Here is a 24,248-nt window from a genome sequence, read left to right as displayed (position 1 = left end):
TGACGACGGATGATATGCTGTATATGGAGATTGGTGGGGTGGTAAGTGAGGACCAGTGGGGTTCTGTCCTGGTGGCGGTTGGAGGGGCGGGGCTCAAGGACGGAGGAGCGGGAAGTGGAGGAGATGCGGTGGAGGGCATCGTCGATCACATCTGGGGGGAAATTGCGGTCTTTGAAGAAGGAGGCCATGTAGGTTGTAGGGTATTGGAACTGGTCCTCCTGGGAGCAGATGCGGTGGAGACGAAGGAATTGGGAATATGGGATGGTGTTTTTACAGGGGGCAGGGTGGGAGGAGGTGTAGTCTAGGTAGCTGTGGGAGTCGGTCGGTTTATAGTAAATGTCCGTGTTGATTCGGTCGCCCGAGATAGAAATGGAAAGGTCTAGGAAGGGGAGGGAGGAGTCTGAGACGGTCCAGGTGAATTTGAGGTCGGGGTGGAAAGTGTTGGTAAAGTGGATGAACTGTTCAACCTCCTTGTGGGAGCACGAGGCAGCGCCAATACAGTCATCGATGTAGCGGAGGAAAAGGTGGGGGGTGGTGCCAGTGTAGCTGCGCCTTATCTTGACCATGGAACCTCCTCCACTGAGCTTCACTGGAGCACTGCAACAAGCCTGAGACAGAGATATTGGCCAGGAAACAGAGTGGTGCATTAAAGTGGCAGGCAAGTAGAAGCTCAGGGTCTTTTTTACAGGCAGAACATTGATGTTCTGCAAAGCGGTCACTCAGTCTATGCTTCATTTCCCCAGTGTAGAGAAGATCACATTATGAGCAGTGAGTGCAGTAGACTAGTTTGTGAGAAGTGCAGGTAAAGTGGGAGTGTTCACCAGGTCATGAAATAACAGATCGCAGTTGAATACAATTCTACAGCTGCTGATGACCCATAATACATCATGGATAACCAGTTTTGACTTGCTTGATATGTTCAAAATCTGTCGACATAGCACAGTGTCTGTACCACAAAATATAGTGGAGGGCATTTTAACTATGTGTAGGGTATAGAGGGCCTCATCTTCACAAGAAGTGTGTTGTCCCTCCTTCTATTTGCAGCAGGCAGACTGGTGAGGATGAGATCAATAAGTTGTTCCCTCTTGTTGGTTCCTTGACTGTCTGGTGCAGTCCTCTGTCTAACAGCAACGTCCTATGAACTGGCAGTTCAGTCACATGTGGTGCCGGACACTGAAACTCTCCCCACCGAGACTATATTCTGTGCCCTTGTTAACTTCAGTGCTTCTTCCAATTAGGGTTTAACAAGGAGGAATACTGATTCATCCACTGAGGAAAGGCTAGGAACAATATTGGCAAGCTGTAGATCCTTTCCTTGTCCATGTTTAACCTGATGCCATGAGACTTCATGGGCGTCAAAGTTAAAATTGAATATTTCCAGACAACGTCTCCCAACGATATATTACTGTGGTGCCAGTGATATGCTGGCTCTGCCCTGCTAGTAGGACAGGACAAACCAGGGACAGTGATGCTGATGTCGGGGAGATATACTGGTAAGCTAGAGTTCAGTGAATATGATGGGTGAAATACTTATGTTTATATGGTATTACTCGCTTACATATATTCACTCATTATATAAATATGCAATAATACATGCAAATTTAATCCATACATTATTTATAAACTATATGCATTATTAATGGTAGTTCTTTTAGTTTCTCTGGCACTAATTTATTTTAAATTGCCTCTGATACTGCTGCCATTTTGAACTTCAAGCAAAGGATGGGGGTCAAAGAGATCTGACAAGGAAAATGCTACTGTTACACTTGAAACTTACGTCAAGTTCTAGAAATGTTCTTTTATTCATGTGATAGTCACATAGAGTTTTGCTGAAAAAGACTCCTTGGCCTATGGTGTCTGCGCTGGTCATCATGCATCTGCTTTAATCCCAAATTCCAGCTCTCGGCCCATAACCTTCTATACTATGGTGCTCCAAGTGCTCATCGAAATATTTCTTCAATGCCTTGAGGGCTCATGCCTCTACAAGGCAGTGAGTTCCAGATACGCACAACTCACTGGTTGAAAACATTTTCCCTCGAATCCCCTGCAAACCTCTAGCACTTGACCTTAGAACTATGCCCCCTGTTTATTGACCCTTCCCCCCAACTAAAGTGAAACGTTTTGCTCTATTTCCTTGATGATATTTTATAGATCTCAGGATTGAGTTACATTGAGGGTTAAAACAGAACAATTTTCCACTTTGGCACAAAGGAAGGCCAACATTGTGGATTGTGTATCAAAACAAAGGAAGAAGAGAGGAACAGGAGTAAACTATTCGGCAGGAAGTCTGCTTTATTGTTGAATGAGATCATAGCTGGTCCATTTACTAACTCCATCCACCTGCCTTCCCTCCATATCCTGGTGTCCTGCACAAATCCACTAATTTCACACCCAAAATTATTTGTTGAAATGTCTTCCACTAATGTTTGTGAAAGGTTGTTCCATACTTTACCACCCTGGGTGTGTATAGGTTTTACTTAATGTCGCAACTGAATAACCGAGCTGTAGTTGCATATTCATGTCCTCTTTGTGAACATTCCTTTACCAGTGAAAACAGTTTCTCGCTGTCCACCTTATCAATTCAACTCAAAATCCTTAAAATCACAAGCAGCTCATAGCCACAGCCAGGTTTTCAATTTAGATAAGGCAGACTTTATTAAAATAAAACAGGATCTGGCCAAAGTGGACTGAAAACAGCTACTCATGGGGAAGTCTACAGCAAAACAGAATTGATTTTGCTGACTGTATTTGCCCTTGATCATGATTCAAATTAAATAGATATATCTTCTGCTCCCGAAAGGACATAAGCTCTGTGGTGTTATTGCTGGACGGAAGGAGAGTGGGGCTGACATTGGAAGCTGGATGGCTATTTTTAAATCACTGATTAAAAAACATTTTAGCTTGTTAAAGGGCACTTCAATGTGAATTTCTATTTGCCCATTGTACCTGACTAGAAAGAAACTATAGAGAGTGCCCATCAGCAGAAATCGTGAGCAGCATAAGGGTTGAAATAAAGACTTACCATTGGGACCAAGGCTGCTTGGAGAGGTAGATGCTGCTGGGGGGGTGAATGTATGAATATTGAGTTCATGTATTCACTTTTCTGAGCCTTTCCTCAACAATAAAGACAATAGATGCGTTTCTGGACCTAATGTTCAAAAATAAGGCCATGCAGGTGGAAGATCTGTCCATCGGGGAATATGTTGGAGACTATAACTTAGACTAATCGAATCATACCACATGGAAACAGACCCCCTCGGTCCAACTCGCCCATGCCGACCAAGTTTCCCAAACAAAACCATTTCCATTGCCTGCATTTGGCTCATATCCCTCTAAGCTTTCTTATTCATGTACCTGTCCAAATGTCTTTTAAATATTGTAACTGTACCTGCCTCTACCACTTCCTCTGGCAGTTCATTCCACACATGAACCACCCTCTTTTGTGAAAAAAATGCCCCTCAGGTTCCAGTTAAATCTTTCTCCTCTCACCTCCAGTTTTCAACTTCCTTACCTCTACAGAAAAGACCTTTGCTATTTACCTTATCTATGCCCCTCGTGATTTTATAAACCTTTATAAGGTCACCCTTAACCCCTGATGCTCCAGTGAAAATAGTCTCAGCCTATTCAGCCTTTCCCTACAGCTCAAACCCTCCAGTCCAGGCAACTTTCTGATAAATCTTTTCTGAACCCTGCCCAATTTAATAATGTTCTTCCTATAGTAGGGCGATTAGAACTGTACACTGTACTCCAAAAGTAGCCGCATCAACATCCTGCACAATTGCACCATAATATCCCAATTCCGAATTCTAACTAAGGACAAACTAATTTTACTTAAGATCAATGCCCCATCCACTTTTCTTTTTGATGTGTTGACCTCTGAGGTCCGTGCGTGGCATTGATGTCTGAAACTAGAAATCAAAGGGTTGGCATGCCAACTGGCGTCGGCAGAACCTCAGCGGAACCTTGGATTGGCTTAGGCAGAATGATAAAGTAGGTACGATTTAGCCAAAGTGGACTGGAAGCAGTTACTTGCAGAAAAATACTGTCAGAGCTGTGGGAGGTATTCAAGGTGGAAATAGTGAGAGTAAACATAGAATCCCTACAGTGTTGAAACAGGCCATTTGGCCCAACAAGTCCACACCGAACCTCCAAAGAGTATCCCATCCAGACCCATTCTTCTACCCGAGCACTCCATATTTCCCCTGACTAATGAACCTAGCATGCACATCCCTGAACACTATGGGCAATTTAGCGTTGCCAATCCATCCAAACCTGCATATTTTTAAAGCATGGTTGGAAACTGGAGCACCCGGGGTAAAACCACACAGGCACAGGGAGACTGTGCACATGTGCAAACTCCCACACAGACAGTCGTCCAAGGCTGGAATCAAACCCGGGTCCCTGGCACTGTGAGGCAGCAGTGCTAACCACTGAGCTATCGGGCCGCCATGTTGCAGTAAGGGAAAATGGTGTGACCAAGACTGGCGAATCTTGGATGTCAAAGAACATTAGGATAGGATTAAGGAGAAAGGAGAAGCTTACAGAAGGTACTGTGGGCTCAGCACACCAGAATCCTGACAGGAGGATAAAAATATAGGAGGGAGCTTAGAAAGGGAATTAGGAAAACTAAGACAGTGCATGAGATGGTGAGTGGAATAAAGGAAAACATAAAGGTTTTTTTTTCAAAAATATGTATATAAAGAGCAAGAGATTAAAAAAGAAAAGAGTAGGACCCATGAGGGACTATAGATAATGCTTGTGTGAACCCAGAAGATGTGGGCACAGTCTTCAATGAATATATTGCATTAATCTTCACAATGAAAAAGGATAATGTAGAAATAAACATCAGGGTGGAGGACTGTGAAATACCGGAAGAAATGAATAGGGGGAGACAGTAAGTAATAATAGATTTAGTGGCCTTAAAAATAAGGCCGATAAATCAATAGGCTATTGAAGAGGGCAAGAGAGGAGAGATCAGAATTTATGGCAATAGTTTTCAAATCCTGGCAGTTAATTTCAGAGGATTGGAGGACTGTTCCTAATTTTGAAAGAGAAAGAATGTGATTGACAAGGAATTTGCAGCTCATTAAGTCTAACCTCAGTGATGGGGTTGTTATTAAAAAGAATCCTGACAGAATAGGATGGTGGACAGTGAGCAGGATAGCCGTAAACAGCAGGAGGTTAACAATGGACTGCTGAGCTGGGCACAACAGTGGCAAATACAATGCAACCTTGAAAGGTGTGAGGCAATGCACTTGGGGATGAATGGTGAACTCTGAAAAGTACTGACCTTGGTGTGTATATCCACAGATCCCTAAAGGTGGCAAGGCAGACAGCTATGACGATAAAGAAGCTACCTGCCTTTATTAGCCAAGTATAATTAGCTTAGGATTAGCATAGAACAATGCATAGAACACAAGAGCAAGAAAGTTCGACTGGAACTGTATAAAATGATGTTTAGGGTATAACTGGAGTATTTTTTTTAGATTAGATTACATTACAGTGCCCTTCGGCCCAACAAGTCCACACCGACCCGCCGAAGCGCAACCCACCCATACCGCTACATTTACCCATTACCTAACACTACGGACAATTTAGCATGGCCAATCCACCTGACCTGCACATATTTGGACTGTGAGAGGAAACCGGAGCACCCGGAGGAAACCCACGCAGACACGGGGAGAATGTGCAAATTCCACACAGTCAGTCGCCTGAGGCGGGAATTGAACCCGGGTCTCTGGCGCTGTGAGGCAGCAGTGCTAACCACTGTGCCACCGTGACGCCCACTATGGTGCTTGATTCTGGTCACTGCATTATAGGAAGGGTGTGATTATAGCAGAGAGGGGGCAGAGGAGACTTACCAGGTTGCTTCCAGCCAAAGCAACAGCTGGAGATTCACATCTTGTATGTGCAAATGTGGGGATTAGGGGCCCATCAGTCAAGTCTAGGTCAGCGGTCTGGAGGGAATACTGTCCTAGGCTCCCATTGTTGATCATTAAAGAGGGTGCAGTGTGAGGATATCACCGGAAAAACTGCTAAAAGGGTATGGTGAGTCAAGCCTGGGGAGAAAGCAGAGGAATTTGTGGAGATAGAGACAAGAACGATGACAGGGGGAATCTCAAGGTTTATGGGGCATAGATGGAGCACCAATGGAGGGCATTGTAAGCTAGTGGGCAGGGCAATTGGCAATGCTCACTGTCATGCGTCCATGGGAAGAGCAGAGAGGACCAGGATATGAATCATTTTGGTGTAATATGGGCAGGGAGGACAGTTGGAGGTAAATTTCAAAGTGGTGGATCTCCATTTTGGGGTTTGGGTGGAAATGGTGTATCAGGTGGTAAGAGGTAAGAGGAGAGATGGAGGTTTGGATGAGTTTCTGGTGATCAGGTGGAGTCTAGAGCTGCTGGTGTTCACCATGAGCTGTGGTATCTGCCATCATTGTGCTTCTCCAGATGGAAATACAAGTGGGGATTGGCTGGGCCAACTGCCAGGGTGAGCAGAGAAAGTGTCAATTTGCTGGGCAGAAGCACTGGATCTGCTGGGTGTCAGGACAGTGAAAGGGCAAACACCTGAAACATCCATTTGTAAACTCCAGCTATGATTCATGTGCAAATATTTCTTCACACATGTGTAACGCATGCAGTGTGAATGTGCTGATCATTCAAATGTTACTCAAAGTCAGATTGCCTCATGCCATTGGCATTGGCTACACTTTTTAACATTCTCATCTCAGTATTGCAGAAGGTGGAAGCTATAATTCCAAGGGCAACATTGCTTCATCATAACAATGATGATGGATTCTAGTGATTGCAATGGGAAGTGAAATGATCAATGTGGATCTGAGATGGGAGAGGGGACAGATTGGAGCAGACATTCCTTTTAGGGTGTGCTGTGCTGCTCACTTAGCCAATGTGGCAGCTCTTCACCAAGGTGGGGCACTGGCTGTGACCAGGGCCATGGGGCTGGGGCAAACAATGGGAGCTGTTGAAGGTTCTGCAACTCAGAGCAGTCTGGGGGGACATGTGGGGGAGTATGTCCCATCATCCTAGTGTACTGTTCTCTGTACAATTGGAACAGGCAATGGGGTGATGTGATCAACTCTGAGGAATTGGGGGAACAGGAGCAGTTGTTCAAGGAGGAGGAGAAGGATGCTGAGCTGGAGAAAGCTCCCCTTGGCTGAACCTGACTCACAACTAGCTCTACTTGATGGGAGCTGGATGTAGAAGAGCATCATGGATTATAAAACTCAAGTCTCCAACTAACAACTTAACAAACTAACAAACTTAAAAGACCCAGTACAACCCATGGACAAAACCAATGTCATCTACAAAATTCACAAACAGGAAGAAAGTTAGCCACCAGGATACATGAACACCAGCTAGCCACAAGAAGACACGACCTTCTCTCCCTCGTAGCCCCACACACGGATGAAAAAAAACACTATTTCGACTGGGACAACACATCTATCCTGGGACAGGCTAAGCAAAGACATGCCAGAGAATTCCTAGAGGCCTGGCACTCCAACCACAACGCCATAAACAAACACATAGATCTAGATACCATCTATCAACCCCTCAAAAAATGAACAGGAAATGACATCACCACAAACCCCAGGAACCCAATCCAGGAGAAAGATATAAATAGAAAGCAGGAGACAACAGCTTCGCTTCACTTGGAGGTTGCCACTGATGATGTTACCTACCCAGGTAATGAAACGTCTGGATATCAAACCTACAGCGCAGTGAGCAAACCTACGCCCTAAATCAAGTCTCCAGTATTTGGCTTGTATAGTGGGTGTGAACTGCAGACCAATTTGTTTGTGGCATCCACAAGGAGAGCTTTCTGTCTGCAGTGTTGCCCTAGTCAACAATGAACAGATACAGATGACCAGTGGGCATTGAGCACAGGGGATGCTGGTCTTTTAGCAGATACTTGGTGAATGGCCCATCACTCTGGGAATGGTGCATGGTAAAATTAGGCTAGAATCAGATGAAAGGGGAGCGACAGGAGTGGGGTAAGTTGTTAATGAGGTGTGATTGATAAGACACAATGAGAAAACTCGCTGGCCTCGTGACAAGAATCCCTCCAAGGAAGACAACACAACTTGCACTAAGCCAAATTAACATAATGTTCAGGTATAGGAAAGTCTTTAAATCTGTAGCTGTGACTGACTGGTCCTACATGTGCCATAATGCCCTGTCACACAAAGCTTTGGCCGAGTAGCCTGATGGGAGCAGCAGCCCGAGTATCAACACGAATTGGCCGCCTCACCATCGAGCTGATTGAACCTCCAACACTTGATTTGATGATCTGAGGCGGTGGCGGTCTGAAGAAGTGGACCACCCACTTTCCATCCACTTGCTCATCCCAATGACAAACCTCAAATTGAGCACCGAGTAAAGGGCAGCCTTCCCATTATCCAAGGTCAGGTTTTGCGTGTCATATTGTTGGATCTCCATGGAACTCGTGTTGAAGTTTATGGAGACCTCAGGGCAGCTTAAAGTTCAGATTTTCTGGAGACTGGGAGCGACTCTCATCTTAGCCCCAAAAGGAAGCAGATACTCTCGCAGAAATTTCTATTCAACTTTTCCAGTCACTTGCAATATTCGACATTTAGATTCCCTACAGTGTGGAAACAGGCCCTTCAGCCCAACAAGCCCACACTGACCCTCCAAACAGTAACCCACCCAGACTCAATTCCCTCTGATTAATGCACCTATCACTATGGGCAATTTAGCACGGCCTGTTCACCTGACCTGCACATCTTTGGACTGTGGGAGAAAACCAGAGCACTCGGAGGAAACCCATGCAGACACGGGGCGAATGTACAAACTCCACACAGACAGTCGCCTGAGGCTGGAATTGAACCTAGGACCCTGGTGCTGTGAGGCAGCAGTGCTAACCACTGAGCCACTGTGCCACCCTACCTTTACCCCAAAGCTGGAGCTGTGATCAAACCTATTAATACCCTGTGAATTATACTAATAGTGTTGGATACCTCACATGATTTGGAGTGTAACGACTCCTTGTAAAGGATTGATTGGAAGTATTATCTTAAATTTATATTTGCAATCTTTTCTTACCCACAGTTTATCTAGAGGGTCGCAACAGTGCTGTATTGTTTGATCAACGGGACGTTACGTTTGTGGTTGGTGAAGGAGAAGACCAAGACATTCCCATAGGAGTTGACAAAGCCTTGGAGAAAATGCAGAGGGGAGAGCACTGCATTCTTCATCTGATGCCTGAGTAAGTGTTACACTAACATATCGGTGGCTGTCAGATGATGTTTCAATCTTTCTGTGTTCCCTGTTTCTGGAAGGTGAAGACAGAATTTTGAGATGGGTTCATATGATGTCCCATGACCAAGCAAGGAGGAAGACAGACTGGCATAACCATGCCATATAAACATTGTGGCTACAAGAGCAGGTCAGAAGCTGGGGATCCTGCGCCAAATAACTCACTTCCTGACTCCCCAAAGCCTGACCATATCTACAAGGCACAACTCAGGAGTGTGACAGAATGCTCCCCACTTGCCTGTAATTACAATCCAAAAATACTAAAGGTGATTAACTCCATCCAGGCCAAAGCAGCCCACTTGATTGGCACCATATTTGCCACCGTCAACATTCAGTCCCTCCACCATTGACGCTCAGTAGCAGCAATGTGTACCATTTACTAGATACACTGCAGAAATTCATCAAGGTTTTTAGACAGCACCTTCCAAGCCCATGAGCACTACCAACTTGAAGGATAAGGACAGCAAATGCATGGGAACACCACCATCTCCAGGTACCCCTTCAAGCTACTCACCATTTTGCCTTGAAAATATATCGTTGTTTCCTTAAGTGTCACTGGGTCAAAATCTTGGAATTCCCTCCCAAATGGCATTGTGGTTGTAGTGGTTCAAGAAAGCAGCTCATCACCATGTTTTTAAGCATCATTAGGAATGAGTATCAACCTTGGCTGATGACTGAATAAAAAAAGATTATGTAGACAAATGTCGCAGCTATTTTCACTAACAAGTCCCCACAGTCATGATCAGAATGAACAATTTTGTTGTTTTTTTTAGTGAAAGAGAAATGTTAGCCAGGACATCTTGTATTCTTGCCAATGGATGCCATTTACTTAACAAGGCAGTGCTCTGTTAATCTAATTCCCAAGCTCAAGTCCTGAAGTGATTGTTCTGACCCAAGGGAAGATTGAAACTAACTGAGATATGCTCACAAAACAATGACTTGCACTTGTATATACCCTTTGTCTAGTAAAATGTCCCAAGACATTTCACAAGGATTTAATAAGAGAAATATTGGTATTAAGCAAGGTAAGGTGGTAAGTGAAATCTCATTCATAGGGAGGTTTTAAGCAATGGTTTAAAGGAGACGAGAGGCTGACACGGTTTGGAAGGGAATTGAAGAGTTCAGATCCAGTCAGCTGAAGTGACAATTGCCAATGATGGGATAAATGAGAGGGGATTGTACAAAATGCCAGAACTAGAGAGGCGCAATGGGACTCAGTCTGGTCACCACGGTGATGTGACACAAGAAGGTTTGTGCAAGAGACGGTAATTGTAGTAAGATCAGATGTATACTCAGGTGGGTGAACATTACAGGCTTTAGTTAGGATAAGAAGGAATGTTGCAAGGGGACATCGTCTGGAACCCTGCAAACTCAGTTCCAGTTCCATGTGATCTGACATCACTTTGACATAACTCCTTCTGCACATGCTGAGTGGCTGTGCTGAGAGCAAAGTATAATTAGCCCTTTACCCCACAACAATTGGGTGAACACAGAGGCTAGGAGTGGGAGATGGTTACAGGGATAGGGAGAGTTTGAACATGAAAATAAGAATTTTAAGATGAAGCATTGGTGATCTGGAAGCCAAAATGGATCAATGAACACAATGTGAGGTATGAACAGGACTTGCTATAAATTAGGATACAGGCAGCAAGTTTTGGAATGATCTCAGGTTTAGAGAGGGAGTGGGTGGAAGATTTTAAAATGGTCAGGTGAGTTTTGAATTGGTTAAATCTGAAGGTATCAACGGTATAGAAGAAGCATCCAACAGTAGGAATTGTTATGTAGATAGAAATCGGGGGTTTTCATTTTGGTGATGGGCAGAGATATAGAACTGATAGCTGAGCTGAGTGTGAATTGGAAAGTTGCTGTTGAAAACTTTCTGCTTCAATCAGAGGCTGTGGCCAGGCAAGGAAATGGAATCAAAAGTTCATGAATGGAGTTTGTAAGGGGACTAAAGACAAATTTGTGGCTGAAATTTGTGGCTCCTCCTCAGGTAGAAATGAGACAAGCAATCTAACAGCACAAAGACTGTTCTGAGTTCAATAGACAGCAATCTAGTCAGAATGGATTCTATATTAAAATATATGCAAATTGGCTGCCTGCAGTTTATGAACCACATGGTAGAGGTCACCTGACCATGACCTACCCAGGAGGAAATTTGTACATGATTGCATTTCAATCCAAACATCCCCTCTTATATAAAAAAGGTTACAGATGTTATCATGCACATTTTAAAGTAATTAAGCGAGACAATAAAAACACAATAGTTCCTCATGCATTAGCAGTTCTTGGTTTGTCAGTCTCTGCATATATATTGCATACATAATTTATAAATAATGCTGATCTATATATGGCACCAATGTGTGTTGTCATTGATAGTGCAATTGGGTGATGGTCCTTCCCTGAAATGTGTCATTCCTCTGTAATTTGTGGTTGCTGTCCTATCTGTCCACCAGGGTGTCACGGTGGCTGGTGGTTAGCACTGCTGCCTCATAGCACCAGGGTCCCAGGTTTGATTCCAGCCTCGGGCAAATGTCTGTGTGGAGTTTGCACATTCTCCCCGTGTCTGCATGGGTTTACTCCAGGTGCTCTGGTTTCCTCCCACAGTCCGAAGATGTGCAGGTTAGGTGAATTGGTCATAGTGTTAAGTGCATTAGTCAGAGGGAAATGGGTCTGGGTAGGTTGCTCTTCGGAGGGTCAGTGTGGACTTGTTGGGCTGAAAGGCCTGTTTCCACACTGTAGGTAATCTAATCATTTCCGTTGTTGGGTTGTTATGGGCGTCTGAAGGTTGGTGCACTTGGTGAGTTCACATATTTTTGATCAGTGGCTGACAGCTGAGGATCAGCTTCTTCAGTTGGATTCATGTTCCTGCGCTTGTTACAGTATATTTGATCACTCACTTGCACGACGTATGATCAATGCAGATCCCAAGTTGCCACTAAGGCTGTGAGAACATTGGATATCCTGGCTGGCTCTCAAATGTTCCACTCTGGCTACGGTTTGGCAATCTTGTCAAAATGAAATTTTAGCTTTTTGCAGTTTCACCGTGATTTTGTCCTGTTACTACTTCTGGCTTCCGTAGCTTTTTCATGATTGGAAAGGTTGTTTGGGTGTGTTGTGACATTAGTCTTTATATTTGACTACTTTGCGTGCATTCAGTAGGTGTGTTTCACGACTCAAGGATTGCCTTGTATACATCAAGGCTGGATTTGCTTTGTCTTTTTAATGGTTTCCTCAGTGATTTTTCATTGCTCCTGAGCCTTTCCCTTTGATTGGGAATAGAGTGGAGATGGCGGGTGGTACTGAGTTCCCGAATTCTTTATGAAACAGCTGAATTCTTCCTTCATGAACTGAGAGCCTTGTCACTCATCACCATGTCGGCAATACCCCAAACAGCTGGATCCACTTCATTTTGGCCCTTCTTATGAGGCACCTTTGGCCTCCAGCCCCTGGCATACATGCCAGCCGTGGTCCCACATGAAGCCAGGAAGCTCCTGGCCTTAGATGGACTCTCTTTCTACATGACCCTCTTCCCATCATGCCATGCCGTATTCCTCATTTACAAATACTGTTTCACCACTAACTCGCCCATTTTCAATCCCAAAGAATATGTCCCTGAGTTTCCTTCCAGGGAAGTGACCCACCTTGACTGCTCCCCCTCCATCCCTTTTCCTCTTCATTTCTGTAGACAGCGCCAATGCACTGACCAAGGCTCACCCCCTAGGGGGAGCTAACCAGGCAGCTCTGGGTGAGAAGTGTCCAGAATCCTGACTGGCTGTTGTACATCTCCCTGACTACATTAGCCTTATCCCCTGGTTGCTATGGAGCCATACGACTGACTGATCCACTTCCCCAACTGCTGAGTCATGGTACTCCTCACCATGAACACACTGAGCGGACACTGTCGGTAGTCAATGCTTTGGATTGGTATTGGAGGATTTCCTTGACTTACTGTGCAGGGACCCCCCCCCCCCGCCTCCGCCCCCTCACTAATGGATGCCTCCATGGACTTCAGTGAGGAATGGCTCCCCTGAAGACTTTAAGACATGATCACCTGCTTGCTGGCCAAGCAGTGTGCTTACTGTAGATTCTGGAGGCACATGGAGCGTGTGTGATGCTGATGTAGCATACAGCCATACATAAAGACACCCGACCTCCACTCCCTCAGACTGAGCAAATGAGGAGCCCTACGATGTCGCCCGGTCCAACCCGAGAGCTGGATGCCTGTCCCTGTGCACAGTGTCTCTAATGCGAGCTGCTGATGTGCCCTGCATTGCGAGTCTGTGGTTCCTGAGTGGCTGCAAGTGGATCTGAGCAGGGCCATGATGTTTGTAAGAGGGGGTTGGTACATGCTGATGATTGTCAGTAGATGAGTGGTACATGTGGCTGGTGCCTATTGATAATTCCTGAGCAAAATGAAGGCTAGTCACAGCCAGCAGTGAGCTGACGCTGCCCGGTACCTGCTCTAACGGCCACATAGAAATTTCTCAAAGTCTAACCTTTTCGGCTGATTTGCTACAATATGAAACTGAATCGCCATCAGGTGAGTTGAGGTGACACGAGACTTTTGACAAGCTATAACCCCCTTCGAATTAGCAAATCACTGCCATCTAACAGGAAACTCACCTCACCCTTGGCAAAATCACAAAAGATGTTGCTCCTGGCATTCAGATGAGCCTCATTGAATTTTCTAACCAAATCTCATTGCAACCCACATTGCTCTAACCCCGTTGGGGTGACATGGTGGCTCAGTGGTTAGCACTGCTGGCTCATATCGTGAGGGACCCGGGTTCAATTCCAGCCTCAGGCGACTGTGTTTGTGGAGTTTGCACATTCTCCCCGTGTCTGCATGGGTTTCCTCTGGTGCTCTGGTTTCCTCCCACAATCCAAAGATGTGTAGGTCAGGTGAATTGGCCATGCTAAATTGCCCATAGTTTTAGGTGTATTAATCAGAGGGAGGTGGATCTGGGTGCGTTACTCTCTGGAGGGTTGGTGTGGACTTGTTGGGCCAAAAAGCCTGTTTCCACACTGTAAGTAATCTAATCTTATATGTTCATGCCCACTGGTGATGGGGTAGAGCTAAGTGTCCTTGAAATAACTCCACATAGAGACTGGTATCCATCTCCAAGTCACCCTTTGATTACACATGAAGAGCCCTTGACGTTAGTACTGTCTTATTCCAAGGCAGCTGCCAGAGTGTCTCTGACACTCAGCCTTTTTATCTGTCATTCAGGGCTCCCTGATTGAACCAGATTAACAGCCCCAATCAGGGAACTCACATTGTATGAGCTGGCTGGCCTCACTATAATCACTGTAGTCCTACATGTGGAAGCTAACATCTTACCTTTGAATGATAGAAGTCAATCTTTGAAGAGGGAATGTAAATGGAAAGTAATGAGAGACCGTTGCGAGATTCTTGATGGAATCCAGAGTTAACAGCACAGGGAACAGAACTGGATTAGTAAGAGAGGAAGGGCAGTCTCACTGATGTGAACAGAGGAGTATAATGCAAACGCTGAAGACCTACTAACCAGCCAATTTGTCAATGGACTCTGAACATTCTATATAAGAGCTGTTCAGGTGTCTTTAGAGAAGGACAACCCTCATACTCTAAGTATGAACTCCTGCCGTAGGACTGTTCACAGCATATATCCAATCTAACTTCATCCTTGATTATGGGAGTTAAAGGTGAATAAACTAGTTGGTCTTCAGATTCCTTGTGCCTGATTTTTTTTCGCCTTTTCACTTCCCCACCTTGCTTTGAGAAGGACTTTGTAACTGAACCCCCAGGAGAAACTTTATAGGTTGTTCTTCGAGAACGTGTGTCCTGTTAATGTGCATTTGCTATAATGTGATTGACAAATTGAGGACAATGTTCCTATAGTGCCAACTTTTAAAGAGTGTGTTGATTATAACACCATTCTGACCCTATCGGTTTAAATGATGCTGCTATTACGCGATTTTCTTATAACAAGGGATTGCACGAAAATAGAACTACCGCGTTATAGCAGAACTGCTGTAATTCCAAAACTCCCCCCACACACATCCAGTTAAATGCAATTAAATAGCAAGAGGATTAGTTGCTGGAAACATCAACTCTCCAAAGTATTCTCCTTTATTGGTTTATTTCTTTTGTCCCTCCCTTGTCAGATAACTGAGCCTGGAACACTCTGAACTTTTTCAAGGCTGATCTGATGCACCCAAATTCCAGCAGCTGCAATGAATCATTTGCGTGTGGTTCTGGGACCACACATAGGAGACAGCACAAGATGTTGAGGGCTCAATGTCTTCTGCACTACCATCCTCTCGAAACCCCTCCCCCAGCCCAAGCGATTTACTCAAAGGACTCCGCATCCTGTCGCTGGTGAGACAGCAGCCTGAACACAAAACCAGCAAAATGATAAGGAAGGGGATTTAAGGAGTGCCCAATGCTCATAGGTATTTGAATGAGAAACGGGGGAGCTGATGCAAAGGAGCTAATGTCGTTATGTATTTTGTTTCATTCATCCTTAATTTAAATAAAAGATTTAAATCATTTACTCTAGATATGGCTTTGGCGATCTGGGGAAGCCTTGCCTAAATGTTCCACCAAATGCAGAGCTGGACTATGAAATACTGCTGAAGAATTTTGAAAAGGTGAGTGATCCAACCATTCCCCAGGAGCCTGACCATACTGGTGAAAATGTGTAAGGTGCACATTGTCGGAATGCATCCATTTCAACTTCTGTTCATTTACATGAACTTTGCAACAGGAGCAGGCCATTCAACCCTCTGATCTTATTCCAGCTTTCAGCTGGATGACGGTTAATCAGTACCTCGACTTCCTGCCTTTAATCCACATCTCTTGCATAAATAAAATCTCTATCACAGCTGGAAATTGATCAGCAGCGAACATATTGAATGGCGTAGCAGGCTTGAGGGGCCGAATGGCCTACTCCTGCTCCTCTGTAGTAGTCATTGTTCCCCAGCATATTCGCTGCCATTTCAAGCAGAGTTTCAGATTTCACAACTACCCTTTCTGTGAAAAAGAGCCTCCTGATTTCACTTCATGCTAACCTTAATTTAAACATCATTAAACTCTGATGGAATTCAGATGAGCCTGTGTTGTATCCCTTCCAAGGGCAGTCAAGCTTGTCTTGAATTAGCAGTGCTTAGCATCGAGTCTGATCAGAGGCTGTGTACAACTGGAGCATAACATCTTGTCCTTTACATTCTAATTCCTTTGAGGTCAACACCAACATTCCACTAACCTTTTTGATCGCAGTGTGTACATATGGTTTTCAACATAATTGCAACAATACCAGCCTTGCATACTTAAAGCTTGGAAGCAGCCCCATATGATTACAATCCTGCACTACTGTTTCCCTCTGATAATCATACCCCCAGGTTGATTCTGAGCCATGTCTTTTCACTGCTTCCACGAAATTGGGGCATTTGTCTGGCATCCCAGGACTGTCACTCACACAGGCAGTTTTGTTCAGTCCTCAGTCTCTGACCTAGTGATTATTGTTATCTTCCTTACAGCCTCCTCAGTCTCTGTAGGGAGAATGAGGCACGCTGCTCAGTGTAGAAACCAGGGCATCTACAAGGTAACTAGCAGTAACCCATCAAGGCTTCTTCAACCTTGAAAATCTAGAAGGACAAGGGCAGAGATGCATGGGAATGCCACACCCTGCAAGTTGCCTTCCAAGTCACATGCCACCCTGAATTGAAATATATCACCATTCCTTCACTGTCGCCGAGTCAAAATCCCAGGGCTACCTCCATTGAAAGAAATGTAGCAGTTCAAGGAGGCAGCTCAACATCACCTTCTCAAGAGTAACTAAGTCGTGGCCAAGCCAGTCACGGCCACATCCTGTGACAGAATGTTAAAAACTGGTGCATGTGTGTACCTTGTGAAGGCCAAAGTGAACTATGCTGACCGTATAGGAACATAGGAACAAGAGTTGGTCATTCAGCTCCTCAAGCCTGTTCACCATTCAGTGAGATCACGCCTGAACTGTAGACTAATCTTTTGACCCATATCCCATAATATCTTTGCTTAACAAAATATTATCTATCTCAGATCTAAAATTCACAATAGATTCAGCATCCATCCCTATTTGTGGAATAAAGTGCCAAATATCTACTACCCTCTGAGCGTAGAAGTGCTTCCTAATGTCTCTCATTAATGATGTAATTCTCTCCCTAAATCTCAGACTACGTCCCCTCGTGTTAGAACCAAAAATCTGTAAAAATAGTTTGTCTTTATCTGCCCTGTTAATATCTTGGAGCTTTTGATCCCTTAACCTGCTAAATTCTAGAGCAAACAGGCCTAATTTCTTGGTTTGTTTACAAAACAGGCTAAAGAATCCTGGGAAATGAGTGCTCAAGAGAAACTGGAACGGGCAGTTCTTGTTAAGGAGAAAGGAACGCACTATTTTAAGGTACTTCTGTAGAAACCTTTACCTCCAACAGAACTGATGCAGCCACTATGCATGAGCTGACTTTACTGTATAAAATCTCTGTTTAACTGACTGAGTTTATTTGATGTTATCAACATTTATTATAAATAAAAGATGCCAATATCTTAGGCTCATTGCTGCAAAAGAACAGCAATGGACAGTGTTGCATTGAATTGAACCATCCCATAAAAGTAAACAATTGTACCGGGCAGGAAGATCGCTGAGAGTCTCGCACTCCTCAGGGAAACGATCGCCTACGTGCAGCACAGTGAGGTGAACACCTGCCTCATCAGCCCAAACCAGGAGAAAACCTTTGACAGGATATCGCATACGTACATGAAAGATATTCTCTTCAAAATGGGCTCTGGGGAGGGAAACTGCTCTACACCAAGTGCAGTCTCAATCAATAGGTGGGAATCATAAAACTTCATAATCAGATCTGGAATCAGGCAGGGCGATACACTCTCTCCTGCCTTGTTTGTGTGTTGTATACAGCCATTTACTGAGTCTGTCAGGAAGGATGTGAGCTTGAGAGGGGTGACTATTCCTGGCAGCGCAGGGGCCTACAGTTGAGGCTTCCCTGTACATGGGTGATGTTGCTGATTTCTGCTCAGATCCGCTGTCAGTGCGTAGACTCATGTGCATCTGTGACCAGTTTGAACATGACTCAGGGACCAAGGTAAATCGAGGCAAGAGTGAGGCCATGCTTTTTGGAAACTGGGCCGACCAATTCTATCCCTTTCAGCTTCAGGACAGACCACCTGAAGGTGCTAGGTATTTGGTTCAGAGGGGCTGGGGCGTGTGCCAAGTCTTGAGAGAAACATGTCACTAAAGTGAAGCAGAAACTGGGCAGATGGAAACAATGGTCGCTTTCCATCGCGGGTAAAGACCTGGTTACAAGGTGTGAGGTACTCTCAGTGTTGTACGTGGCGCAGATCTGGCCTATTCCCTGAACCTGCACCGTCGCAGTCACCCAGGCCATCTTCCACTTCATGTGGAGATCAAAGATGGATCTGGTCTGAAGGGACACAATATAAAAAGATCTGGATAAAGGGGGAAATATCACACCATTGAGGCACGGTGGGGAAGACCACTGTGTAAGGTCCTTCTGCTCTCATTTATATAAATGATTGGGTATGAACATTGGCGGTATAATTAGTAAATTTGCAGATGGCACTAAAATTGGAAGTGTAGTGGACAATGAAGAAGGTTACCTCAGATTACAACAGGAACTTGATCAGATGGGCCAATGGGCTGAGGAGTGGAAGATGGAGTTTAATTTAGATGAATGCAAGGTGGTGCATTTTGTGAAAGCAAATCTTAGCAGGACTTATACACTTAATGGTAAGGTCCTAGGGAGTGTTGCTGAACAAAGAGATCTTGGAGTGCAGGTTCATAGATAGGATAGGATAGTGAAGAAGGCTTTTGTTATGCTTTCCTTTATTGGTCAGAGTATTATCTACAGGAGTTGGGATGTTATGATTAGATTAGATTAGATTAGATTACTTACAGTGTGGAAACAGACCCTTCGGCCCAACAAGTCCACACCGCCCCGCCGAAGCGCAACCCACCAATACCCCTACATTTACCCCTTACCTAACACGACGGACAATTTAGCATGGCCAATTCACCTGACCAGCACATCTTTGGACTGTGGGAGGAAACCGGAGCACCCGGAGGAAACCCACGCAGACACGGGGAGAACGTGCAAACTCCACACAGTCAGTCGCCTGAGGCGGGAATTGAACCCGGGTCTCTAGCGCTGTGAGGCAGTAGTGCTAACCACTGTGCCACCTTGCCGCCCAGGTCATGTTGCGGCTGAACAGGACAGTGGTTAGGCCACTTTTTGAATATTGCGCGCAATTCTGATCTCCTTCCTTTTGGAAGGGTTGAAAGGGTTCAGAAAAGATTTACAAGGATGTTGCCAGGGTGGGAGGATTTGAGCTACAGGGAGAGGTTGAACAGGCTAGGACTGTTTTCCCTGAAGCGTCGGAGGCTGAGGGGTGACCTCATAGTGACCTCACTAATAGGCCAATGTGCATGGCCAGTCTCCTCTTCCAACTCTTACTCAGCTTTGGGTGACAAATTACAGATCGCATTGACAGATCCAGGTAACAGGTCTCAAGCATCCACACACAGCCTCGAATGCATGGTATGGGATTTATCCAGGAACAGGAACTCAACCTGTTAAGCCTTCTCCATCATTCCATTAATTGGCAAATTAATTCAGTGGCAGCATGGCTGTCTCATAGCGCCAAGGACCCAGGTTCCACCTCAGGTTCGACTCCAGCCTCAGGCAATTGTCTGTGTGGAGTTTGTGCATTCTCCCCAGGTCTGCCTGGGTTTCCTCTGGATGCTCCTGTTGCCTCCCACAATCCAAATGTGTGCAGGTTAGGTTGGCCATGCTAAATTGCCCATTGTGTTCAGGGATGTGCAGGTTAGGTGCATTAGTCAGGGGTAAATGGGTCTGGGTGGTTTACTCTTCGGAGGATCGGTGTGGACTTGTTGGGCCAAATGGCCTGTTTCCATACTGTAGGGGGTCTATATACACCTCAATGCCGCTTTCCATCGATTTCTGTCTAAAGCATGCTCAATGATTAAGCTTAAGCTTTGAAAGCCCTTTGGGATAGAGATTTCTAAAGATTCTCAGTGGGAGTGAAGAAATTCCTCCTGTCTTCAAAGGCAGGAGAATATTATTCTGAGAATATTTCCTCTGGTTCAAGCCTCAACCACCCTGTAAGAATGTTATTAGTATCAATTAGACCACCTCTCATTCTTCAAAACTCTACAGAATTCAGACTCAGTTTCCTCATTTTCTCCCCATAAGACAATCCCACTATCCCAGGGATTAGTCTAGTGAATTTCTGTTGCACTCCCCTCAATAATAAGTATCCCTCAGGTAAGAAAACTTAACCTGCACACAGTACATGGGACATGGTCTCATGAGGGCTCTACACAATTACTGCAAGACATCTTTATTTCTGTACTCAAATTCCCCGAGTAAGATTTTTTTTTGTTTTTATATTCAGACATGGGATGTGGATGTGGAAAAAAAACTAGCTAAAATCTGAGCCAATTTCTGAGTTAAAAACAGTCAAGAAAATTCCTCTCCAATTTCATTTGCAATCAATACTGACTCAGGATGTTGGCTTTAGTAGAAAAAAACGGACATTGTACTCAGTAAATTGTGAGAAGTTACATCTAAACGGACCTGGTTTTTTTCCTTTTCAATTCTTCTCTGGGAGATGGGCATTGCTGGCTGCGACAACACTTACTTCCCATCTCTAATTGCAGTTCAAAAGATGGTAATGAGCTGCATTCTTGAGCCACTTTAGTCCAGCTGCTCTTGGTAGGCCCACAATGTCATTAGTAGGGAGTTCCAGGATTGTGACCCTGTAACACTGAAGGAACAGTAAGTCAGGATGGTGAGTGGCTTGGAGGGGAACTTGTAGGTGGTAGTATTCACCTGTACCTGCTGCTCCTGTCCATCTGGAAGGTAGTGGTCATGGATTTGGAAGGTGCTGTCTAAGGAGCCTTGGTGAGTTTTGTCAAGGCACCTTGTAGATGGTACACACTGCTGCTACTGAGCATCCAGAGTCGAGTGAGTTAACCTTTGAGAATGTGGTGCCATTTAAACAAACTGCTTTCTGAATCGTGTCAAGCTTCTTGGGTGTTGTTGGAGCTGCATTCATCCAACAACACTAGTCCATCACACTCCTGACTTGTGCCTTATGGATGGTGGACAGGGGCTGGGGAGTCAGGAGGTGAGATACTCACGGCAGTATTTCTAACCTAGGACTTGCTTTTGAAGCAGGCTGGTACAGCAAAACTCTGGTCAATGGTAACCCTTGTGATGTTGATACTGGGGGATTTGGCCTCGTCATACCATTGAACTTACGGGGCAATGATTAGTTCTCTGTTCTTGAAGAAAATCACTGACTGGCATTTGTGTGTGCAAAACACATGTTGCTTGCCAATTGTCAGCCCAAACATGGATAGTTCCAAATCTTGCTGTATTTGAACATGGACTCCCTCAGTAGCTGATGAGTTGTGAATGGTGCTGATCGTTGCGCAATCATCAACAAACATCTCTTTGTTTATGCATCACTAAAAACTAAGATGCAGGTTCCAGAAATAATTAGGAAGGCAAATGGTATGTTGGCCTATATTTCAAGGGAATTCATGAGTAAAGATCCCTCATTGCATTTGTGCAGATCCTTGGTAAGATCACACCTGGAGTATTGTGCACAGTTTTGGTCTCTTTATCTCAGGAAGGATGCACTTGTGCAGATGTGATACAATAGAGTTTCACCAGATTACTCCCTTGAATGGCAAGATTGTTTTCTGAGGAGAGCTTGAGGAAACTGAGGCTGTATTCACCAGAATTTTGAAGAATAAAAGTTGATCTCATTGAAAGATACAAAACTCTTATAGTATAAGGCAGCTAGTCCTAAATAGTTAAGTCTGAGCTTTTGTAAGACTCTGTCCATGGAAAATAAATGACTGTCTCCAATAGAAGTTATCAGTTCTGGCTGCTGGCTCTTGTAGTTAGTGATTAGAATTCTTCTCGCTGTTATACAGTCCCTTTGGTTTGAGGATGACACATTTCCACTTCAGTCTTATTAGTCCTGAGTCCAATGTTGTCACTGCATACCCATCCACAGGTGGGGCAAGTGATGTTTGAGGAGGTGGTTGGGGAGGGTGTTTGGGCATTTTTACACTCCTTCCCTCTTTGTGCTTTCTTCAATCTGAATCTGTCTGTTGTAGTTGGCCCCTTTGCTGATGGTTTGCATTATCCCCGCAGTTAATCAAGTGATAGTGATTATCACTTGATGAAGGAGCGATGCTCCGAAAGCTAGTGTGCTTCCAATTAAACCTGTTGGACGACAACCTGGTGTTGTGTGATTTTTAATCTAGTCCCATTTGCCAGCACTTGGCCCACGTCCCTCCAAACTCTTCCTATTCATTTACCCATCCAGGTGCCTTTTAAATGTTGCAATTGTACCAGCCTCCACTACTGGCAGCTCATTCCATAGAAAAACTCCATTGTAACTTGGTACCTCAGAACAATTACAATAAACCTTTCTTCTTCATCTAGAATGGGCTTCTTCTGCCAAACTCTATGTGGTCATCCTTCACCATGTGATGTTTATAAGTCCTTTGATTATCACTAACAAGAGGAATTGGGGCATCATATTGACCCAGAGGAGATCCTAGCAGAACCACTTGTGAGCTATGGGCTTCTCTTTCCATTGGTGTGGCAGGGTGAACATGAAAAGGATGTTTCTCCTGGTTGTGAATCTAGAACCAGGGGACAGCATTTCAGAATAATGGACGAATCATTTTCTCCTATTTCCTGTGTTCTGATAATGCTATGCAAAAAGTCTTCATTGTGCGTATGTTGTTCTAACTATATTCCATTTGCTGGAACTTTTCCCACTCCCTCTAGGCTGGCAAATATAAGCAGGCTCAGATCCAGTACAGGAAGATTGTGGCATGGCTTCAGCAGGAATACTGCCTGACCCAGGACGAAAGTCGAAGAGCCAAGGCCCTCGTTTTAGCTGCACATCTCAACGTGGCCATGTGTTACCTGAAACTCAATAAGTACCTGAAGGCTGTGGAGAGCTGTGACAGGGTAAGGAGTGTATATTGCTGGGTAGATCCTCTCATGGGGAATTTGTGTCTCAGTGAGGCAGGGGTGTCTTTACAGCACAGTGATCCTGCTCCCCACAGGCCTCACCCTACTCTGCTGAGTTTGGTTGCATCACATTCAAAGGGTTCAGTTGGAGAATGCGTTTAGACCCGGAGCTAAGTGTCTTATGCAGTCCATTTGGGATCATTGTCATAAAATCATCTTGACTTGCAGTCAATCTCAGCTAACCCTTTAGACAATCGCTGGGAGTCCACCTTTTGATAATCACTAAGATAAGTGATGCTCATACACCAGGAACAAGGATGAAGGAATTAATCATGGAGACTAACCAAATCATGGAACATGTCACTGCAAAATGACATTGAACTTGATCATTTTGGTTACATAGAATAATCACATGGCATTCTGAAGGCTTCTGGGATATTTTGGGTTGGTGGGATGAATTAGATCAAAATATTGATTTTTTGGGGGGTTTTATTGACAGGGCTATAAAGAACTCTGGGCAAAGAGGGTTGACTGACAAGGAGGTTGAATAGTCCCAGTATAAATTTGGATCATTATAGTGTCGAGGAGAAATAAAAAGGATTGGGGTTTCTCACCTGTGTACAGGAAAACTTTTTTGATCAGCACGTTTTCAACCCAATGAAGGAATGTTTGAAGGATCCAGCAATAGGGAATGAGTTGGGTCAACTGTTGATGGGGAAATGTTTAGGGAACAATGATCATAGTATCATAAGGTTGAGGCCTTGGATATAAAATTATGATGCACATAGAAAAGGTTGATGGTTGGAATCATTTGTCCTTCAGAGTTGAAATGACTAATACCAAGGGGCATGGATCTAAGGTGAGAGAGGG

General features: G+C 44.6%; 1 protein-coding gene across 1 annotated transcript in view; it reads left to right on the top strand.

Annotated features, from left to right (window-relative positions):
• Positions 1–24,248, top strand: part of LOC122563305 (peptidyl-prolyl cis-trans isomerase FKBP5-like) — a 131,452-nt gene that overhangs the window by 97,425 nt on the left and 9,779 nt on the right. Inside the window, exons 5-8 of the mRNA XM_043717019.1 lie at positions 9,090–9,246; positions 15,842–15,932; positions 17,639–17,722; positions 23,190–23,375. Of these exons, the coding sequence (XP_043572954.1) occupies positions 9,090–9,246; positions 15,842–15,932; positions 17,639–17,722; positions 23,190–23,375 (518 nt within the window). The remainder of the gene's footprint in view (positions 1–9,089; positions 9,247–15,841; positions 15,933–17,638; positions 17,723–23,189; positions 23,376–24,248) is intronic.

The sequence above is a fragment of the Chiloscyllium plagiosum genome, chromosome 26, assembly GCF_004010195.1.
Source record: "Chiloscyllium plagiosum isolate BGI_BamShark_2017 chromosome 26, ASM401019v2, whole genome shotgun sequence".
Lineage (NCBI taxonomy): Eukaryota > Metazoa > Chordata > Chondrichthyes > Orectolobiformes > Hemiscylliidae > Chiloscyllium > Chiloscyllium plagiosum.
This window is presented reverse-complemented; position numbering and strand designations above follow the sequence as displayed.